The 7,284-nt window shown below is 51.9% G+C and overlaps 1 protein-coding gene across 2 annotated transcripts; it reads left to right on the top strand.

Annotated features, from left to right (window-relative positions):
- The first annotated feature begins 573 nt into the window (after positions 1-573).
- EBI3 (Epstein-Barr virus induced 3) lies at positions 574-6,981 on the top strand. 2 transcript variants are annotated; one of them, XM_045831547.1, is made up of 5 exons: positions 574-861; positions 1,488-1,608; positions 3,014-3,192; positions 4,042-4,199; positions 6,563-6,981. In XM_045831547.1, exons 1-5 carry the CDS (start codon positions 795-797, stop codon positions 6,713-6,715), a joined length of 678 nt encoding a protein of 225 aa, XP_045687503.1. In that variant the 5' UTR covers positions 574-794; the 3' UTR covers positions 6,716-6,981. The 2 variants fall into 2 exon arrangements, with proteins under 2 accessions (XP_045687503.1, XP_045687502.1); XM_045831546.1 differs by having other exon boundaries at positions 1,485-1,608.
- Positions 6,982-7,284: the final 303 nt, after the last annotated feature.

Here is a 7,284-nt window from a genome sequence, read left to right as displayed (position 1 = left end):
TCCTCCCCAGGGCCTGGTTTCTGTGTCTCTATGGCCCACGGTGTGGAGTGTGGCCTGAAAGTGTGGGACCCCATTGCTGTGGTTGATGAGAGAATGGGCATCTCCTGGGTCTCTCGAGTCCCTGTCTTCTTTTTTCCTAGATATTTGTCTCTGCTGCTTTCTGCTCCCATTCTACCTGGTCTCTCGGTCTCCCGGCTCGTTCTCTTTTTCTGTCTCTATCTTTATGTGTCTTGTCTATTTCTCTCTATTTCTCTTACCTCTCCCTGTCTCTTTGTCTCTCTTATCTGTGTCTAGTTCTCTCATCTCTTTGTCTCTGTCTCCTGGCTCATTTGTATCTCTCTGTCTCCATCTCTCTCTGTCTCCTCTCTCCTCTCTGTCTCTCCTGAGTCTCCCTCTGTTTCTCTGTCCCTCCCCTCCTGTCCTTGTCTCTGTCTTTCTCCATGTCAGCGTCCCCCTCCCGGGGTTTCCCCAGCCCCTCCTCACTACAGCCGGAAGGAAAGACTGACTGCTGGGAAAGGCCACAGGGTCTCCACTTCTCCCTTTCGAGGCCTCTTCTCCCTGCCCCCATCCTCAGAGCCTTCCGCGCTGTGTCCCAGGGTGGCCAGTGAGCGGACTGAGGGCTCCTCTACCGTCCTGCTTGACTCTCCTCGGCCCACCACCTGCCAGTGAGTCAGACCCTGAGAAGGGGAAGTGGAGGGCCTTGATAGGGGCCAGTTCCTCAGGTGGGTCTGAGTGTCCTGCCTCCCCGAGGGTGCTCCCTGCCCCAGCTTCTGAAAGCAGAGTCCACCGGAGCCATGGCCCCAAGACTCCTCCTGGCCCTTGCCCTCTGGGCTGGCTACTCATCCTGCAGTGGGAGAGAAGGTATGTAGGACCCCTGGGGCTTTGGGTGGCCAGGGCCAGGCTGAGGGCTGGACTTTGTTGTGGGACATTCTGGGGTGGGGTGAGAGTTCACACACCTCCTGCGCGCATGCCCCCTGGTGTGAGAGGGCCGCCACCCTATTGCACAGAGGAGGAAAGTCAGACACAGAGAAGATGAGTCCTGAGTGACATCAGGTAGTGGCAGCCACAGCTGGAGGGTGGGGAGGGGGGAGAGAGAGAGAGAGAGAGTCACAGGGTGGGGTGGGGTGGAGGTGAGGGTTAACGGCATGCACTCATTTCATGTGCTTGGAATCAAAGCTGTAACAGGGAATACGGTAAAATATCTCACTTCCATCAGGGCTCTGCACTTCCCAGGTCTTCTCTGTGGCTTATTAAACCTCAGTTTCCCCATCTGGAAAATGACCCAATAGTTCCTCCTTTGCAGGTTGTAATGGGGGTGAGAGATGACATAAGTATCTCATCCGTATACTCATTCGTTCCACAAACCTTTATTGGGCACCCACTGTGTGACTGGCACTGGCTGGCAATGAGGTTGGGCAAACCCATGGCAGGGCACTGCAGCCCTGGGAAGATCAAAATCTCACGGTCCTCCCTCTGCCCCCCAGCAGTCCCCTCCCAGCCCAGGGTGTGGTGCTGGGCCTTTAGGTACCCGATTGCCGTGGATTGCTTCTGGACCCTGCTGGCTGCTGCAAACTCCACCAGGCCCACATCCATCATTGCCACGTACAGGTCAGAGAGCCTGGAGGGGCTTCCTGGAGGTTCCTCAGCTGGGCCTGCCGCCCCTAGGGTCAGGACAGCTGCAGACTTATGTTAATCCGAAACGCTCAGAATTCTGGGGCAGCAGAAATTCCTATAGAAATATATTTCCAATAATACCTATGTCAAGCCACATGTGTAGCTTAAAGTTTTCTAGACATCACATTTAAAAAGAAGAGAAGGAAGATAAAAGCAAAGCAAAAAGAAGAAATAGGTAAAATTAATTTTAATATTTTATTTAAATATATATTCCAAATATTTATCATTTAATATGATTGAGCATAATGTAATTGAATGTGCTTATCATACAATGTATATATTTAAATTTAGAATGGAAACTAATATTTAATAGGAACAGCTAAAATATTGCTTCAGCATGTAATCATTATTTAAAAAAATTAACAGATATTTTACATTCTTACTCATTTTTATACTAGGTCTTCAGAATTCCATGAACTTGATGCATATAATGTGTTTCAATTCAGATAATAGACTCTTATCAGAAATTCTTGATCTCTGATTCGATTTCATAAAATTTGCAGTTGAAGCAGTAAATTCACATACCTAACTTGTTCTGAACAACTTTTCCAAGTTTCCTGATCACTGGAAACATTACATTTGGATTTGATAAAATAAATTAAACGTCAAAGTCACACCCAGTCGTGCTGGCTGCATTTCAAGTGCTTGAGAGCCGCAGGCAGCAAGGGGCTGCTGTGACTGACAGCGTGGGAACAGGGCGTGTGTGGAAACGCTGCGGGAAGTTCTCTGGATGGCACTGAGCTCAGGCCTCTGAACTCTGAAATCTTGGGGGAGCATGTGTCTCATGCCCTGGCCAGTGTGACTCAGTGGATTGAGCACCAGCCTGCAAACTGAAAGGTTGCCAGTTCGATTCCTGGTCAGGGCACATACCTGGGTTGCAGGTCAGGTTCCCAGTTGGGGGCATGCGAGAGGCAGCCGATCCATGATTCTTTCCCTCCCTTCCCTTCTCTCTAAAAATAAATAAAATCTTTAAAAAAAATAAATAAAATCTTGGGGCCTCAGAAAGGGAGAGAATCAGAATCCTACTCTTTCAGATTCCAGAATCTGTGAATCTGTAGACCTCAGAATGTTGGAATTCTAAGGCCAGGATGTTGACATTCCAGAAACTTTTAGAATCTTGGACCCAAGCATCTCCTGTGGTTTTCACCCCCCCAGCCCTGGGTCACTGTGGGCCCCGTGATGTCAGGTGAATGCCTCCCCCAGGGTCTCACAGAGACATGAGCAGGACCCCAGACCAGGGCTCCTCGCCGGCTGTCCCCACTTGGGGTCCCAGGGTCCCAGGTACAGGAACAGCCAGCAGGAAGTGCTGAGGCCATCATAGTGCCCACCCCATGTCCAGGCTTGGCGTGGCCGCCCGTGGGGAGAGCCATCCCTGCCTCCAGCCAACACCAGAGGCCACCAGCTGCACCATCCCAGACATCCGAATGTTCTCCATGGTACCCTACATGCTGAACATCACGGCCGTCCACACCTGGGGCATCAGCAGCAGCTTTGTGCCCTTTGTGCCAGAGCACATCAGTGAGTGGGTGCTGTGGTGGGGGGTGCGGGGGGCCGTCGGCTTTTTCCTGCTCTTCCCCCTCACCAACCCACCTTCCATCCGTCACCCAGTCCCGTCCTCGGTCATGGATCCTGTGGGCTCCACCTTCACAGTCTATCAAGAATCTTCCCACTTCTCCCCCTTCCTGAACCTCCACCCAGTCCAAGCTCATGACTTGATCCAACCCACATGGGCCACTGTCCTCCCTGGTTTCTTGTTCCCACCCTCTTTTCCCAGAAGCCCCAGAGGACTCCTTCCCTGAAGCAGGCACCAGAGGGTACCCGTGATCACCCTAGTCAGGTCACCTAGTCAGGTCACCCTAGTCACACCCCAACATGCTCACAGCCTATAGCTCCCACCTCCCTTGGGGTAAAAGCCCAAGTCTACCCCATGACCCACAGGGCCCTGCCCAGCCTGCCCATCCCCGTCCCCCAGGAATGGGGGAAGGGTGACTGCTCATGGATGTGGAATTTCTTTCTGGGGTGATGAAAATGTCCTGATTAAATAGAAGTGATCACAACAGTGTGAGTGTACAAAAAACCACCCAACTCTATACTTTGAAAGGATGAGTTTTGTGGCATATGAATTATGTCTCAAAAAAACACTGCAAAAGACTCTCTTCCCTGCACTCCTGAATTTTCTTCCCTACTCTATGATCAGTGGATTTGCTCCTTGTCTCTTGCCTTCTGCCCTGTGGATTGGGTCTCTGCGATGTTCTGGACACTCAGTAGACTGTCAATATTTGTTGGTTGTTTGAATGAATGAATGAATGAATGAAGAATGAATGAATGAAACTACGCTCTGCTGACTGTCTCTTGTTTGTCTATCAGTCAAACCGGACCCTCCAGAAGGTGTGCGCCTGAGCCCCCTCCATGGGCAGCGGCTGTGGGTGCAGTGGGAACCTCCCAGGTCCTGGCCCTTCCCGGAGATCTTCTCACTCAAGTACTGGATCCGATACAAGCGTCACGGGACTGCCCGCTTCCGCCAGGTGAGGGAGACGAGAGCTGGCTGGGAAAGGTGATTCCCAAGTAGAGGGAACAGCATGTGCAAAGTGTGCCAGGGCCTCCCATGTAGATTGAGGTTGCTTGTGGCTGGTGTGCGAAATAGAGGCAGCACAGCCGCTCCACTCCTGTGTATCTGCCCAAACGAATTGAAAACAGGGACTCATATACTTATACGCAAATGTCCCTAGCAGTGCTATTCACAGCAGCTGAAAGGTGGAAATAACCCAAATGTCCATCAGTGGGCAAAGGACGCACAAACACGGCCGACTCACACACTGGATTGTTCCTCAGCCATGAAAGCGCTGGCACCTGCTGCGGCAGGATGGACCTCGAGCATGTGATGCTCAGTGAGAGACGCCAGATGTGAAATGTCCAGAACAGGGAAACCCAGAGACAGAAAGCGGATTCAGGGTTGCCAGCAGCTGGGGAGAAGGATGGGGCGTGACTGCTGATGAGGATGTGGTTTCTTTTGGGGCTGATGGAATTTTCTAGAATTAGAAATACTGGTTGCACAACATTGTGAATGTGCTAAATGACACTGAATTGTCCACTTTAGAATGGTTAATTTTAGGCCATGTGAATTTCACCTTGGTTGAAAACAACATATATTGTTTTAACTTCTTAAAAAATAAAAAATAAAGCAGGGTTCAGTGAGCGTTCAGGAAGGCCAGTGGTGGCCGGGTCAGTGTCAGATACTGTGCAGAGCTGAGTCTTTGCTGAGTCTGGCTTTTACAGCCCTTTGTGTGCCCGTGGGAATCTTCTACACCCGCTCTTCTCAGGACGCGGCCTCGAGACACGTGGTGCTGCCGAGCCATTCCAGTGTGGCGGGTAGCCCAGGCACTGGCTTTTAAATTGTATCGGTGTTCATTAATTTAGTTGTTTTAATCCTTGCCCAAGGTTATGTTTATGGATTTTAGAGAGAGGGGGAAGGAGAGAGAAACATCAATGTGAGAGAAAAACATCGATTGGTTGTTTCCCATAAGGGTCCTGACCAGGCATCAAAGCCAAGACCTGGGTATGTCCCCTGACTGGGGATCAAACCCACAACCCTTTGGTGCTCAGAGACTCCAACCAACTGAGCCACTTGGTCAGTACCATTACTTTAATTCTTTAAAATCTTCGCAGTTTTTAAATTGAGATAGAACTCACATGCCAGAAAACTCACCATTTTAAAGTTCTCAAGCCAGTGGCTTTGAGTGTGTTCACGAGGTTGCACAACCATTACTCTAAATTTGAACCTCACAGCGCCACCTCAGCCTACGACGACGTGGGACAACTCAAGTAGGGCAAGGGAGGGAGAGAGTCAGACCTGGGGTTGGGGAGCTGTGAGGAGGGGGTGGGATTCAGAAGGAGGGGAGGGCCAAGCCAAGGAGGGAGAGGGCGGAGCAGCAGGGACGGAGAAGAAAAGGCAACAGGAGAGCAAGCAGGAAAGGCAGAGTGGTTGGGTGTCTCATTCATGTCCATGGGATTTTAATTCATGGAGGTGCCTGAGAGGGGACACGGAGAATTGATTGCATTTCCTGAGAGAAGGGGACTCGCCAACCATGCAGGGACACACAGGCAACATCAGGATGGCAGGAGGCAGGGACAGCAAGGAGAGGGGAGCCGAGGCCGAGCCTCTGCTGGGGCTTCCACAGGAAAGGAAAGATGGGAGGGGGTGAACGCCCGGGGTTGGCAAGTGTGAATCATTCAGGTGGGCCCTGTGCTGCGTGGGTGATCTTGAGCCTGAGCCACATGGCAGCTGGCCCTGCGCTGATCGAAGGCGGGAGGTACCCTGGCTCCTGTGGGAAATTGGAGGAAAGGGGTGGTGAGGGTAGAGACTCAGGATTGGTTGGTTTGCACCTGAAATGTATGTTCCTGGCGCTGACCCTTTGCCATCTCTAACGATTGGCTGACCCCAAGAAGGGCAGTCTGTTTCCGACCAGCAAGATGTCAACCCATCCTAAGATACAAAAAATTTAAAGACATGGTTACTATAGTGGACCAGGGGCCAGGGGGGAGGAGGCATCAAGGCCAATGATAGAAGCTCTGGGTTAGGGCCTGGAGAAGGAATGGGGTTGGTGGGGAGGGGTGTCTGGGGAGTGGGGGCTCTCACTACTGAGACATCCCTCAAAGACCGTGTGGTGCACGAAGGACCCCTGAACGAGTCTGCCCTGGGCTGGTGCTGGAGTCCATACAGGTTAGGGCCAGGAAGGGCCAAAGACTGGGAGGGGGCTATGGAGGGGCTGAGGAGGGTGTGCAGTTTAGGGTGGAACAAAAGGACCGAAGGCTCATTCACGCAGATCTGTGCGCACAGTGGCCCTTCCCGGCCTCCTCGTCCCCACTGACCCCCCCTTTATGTTCTCAGGTGGGGCCCATTGAAGCCACGTCTTTCACCCTCAGAGCTGTGAGGCCCCAGGCCAGGTACTGCGTCCAGGTGGCTGCTCAGGACCTCACTGATTACGGGGAGTCAAGCAACTGGAGTCTCCCTGCCACTGCCTCTGTGATCCTGGGCAAGTAGCAAGGGCTCCGCAGCACCCCAGAAGAGGGGCTCGTTCCTTGACACCCACCCCACCCTGCACTGCTGCTTCCCACTCCAAGGTGGATGGAACCTGTCCAGCCTGGGTTCGCTGCTGCTGAGTTGCTGGGCAACCTTGAACAAGTGACTTTGCCTCTCTAACTTTTAATTTCCTAATCTGTGAAATGGAGATGTATGCCCTCGCTACAGAACTGTGATTGTGATGTATTATTTATTGTTTAATTAAACAAGGACCATTTTCAATAGAATCAGGACTCTGCCTTCCTTTGTTCAGCAGACCCAGAGAGGAGTCAGAGAGGACAGGGAAGCACAGGACTCTCATGCAATGAATCACCACGCCGTGGATGGGTTCAGGGCTGGACCAGAGGAGGACACAGGGCTCGAGGGGTTAGAGAGGGTGTGGAGGGGTTCTGCCAGCAATGGGATGGTGGGATCCATTCAGTTCAGCAGCCTGGTTCACCCATCATTTCAAAAGATGCCCAGGTGTGAGCCCAGTGTGGGTGGACACAAATGGGACATGAGTTTATTTGAGAATATTTACCTGAGGAGGG

Source organism: Phyllostomus hastatus, unplaced genomic scaffold (assembly GCF_019186645.2).
Source record: "Phyllostomus hastatus isolate PE091 unplaced genomic scaffold, TTU_PhHast_1.1 phas_contig_159, whole genome shotgun sequence".
In the NCBI taxonomy this organism is placed as follows: Eukaryota; Metazoa; Chordata; class Mammalia; order Chiroptera; family Phyllostomidae; genus Phyllostomus; species Phyllostomus hastatus.
The sequence above is the reverse complement of the archived record's forward strand: the minus strand, read 5'-3'. Positions and strand labels throughout refer to the sequence as shown.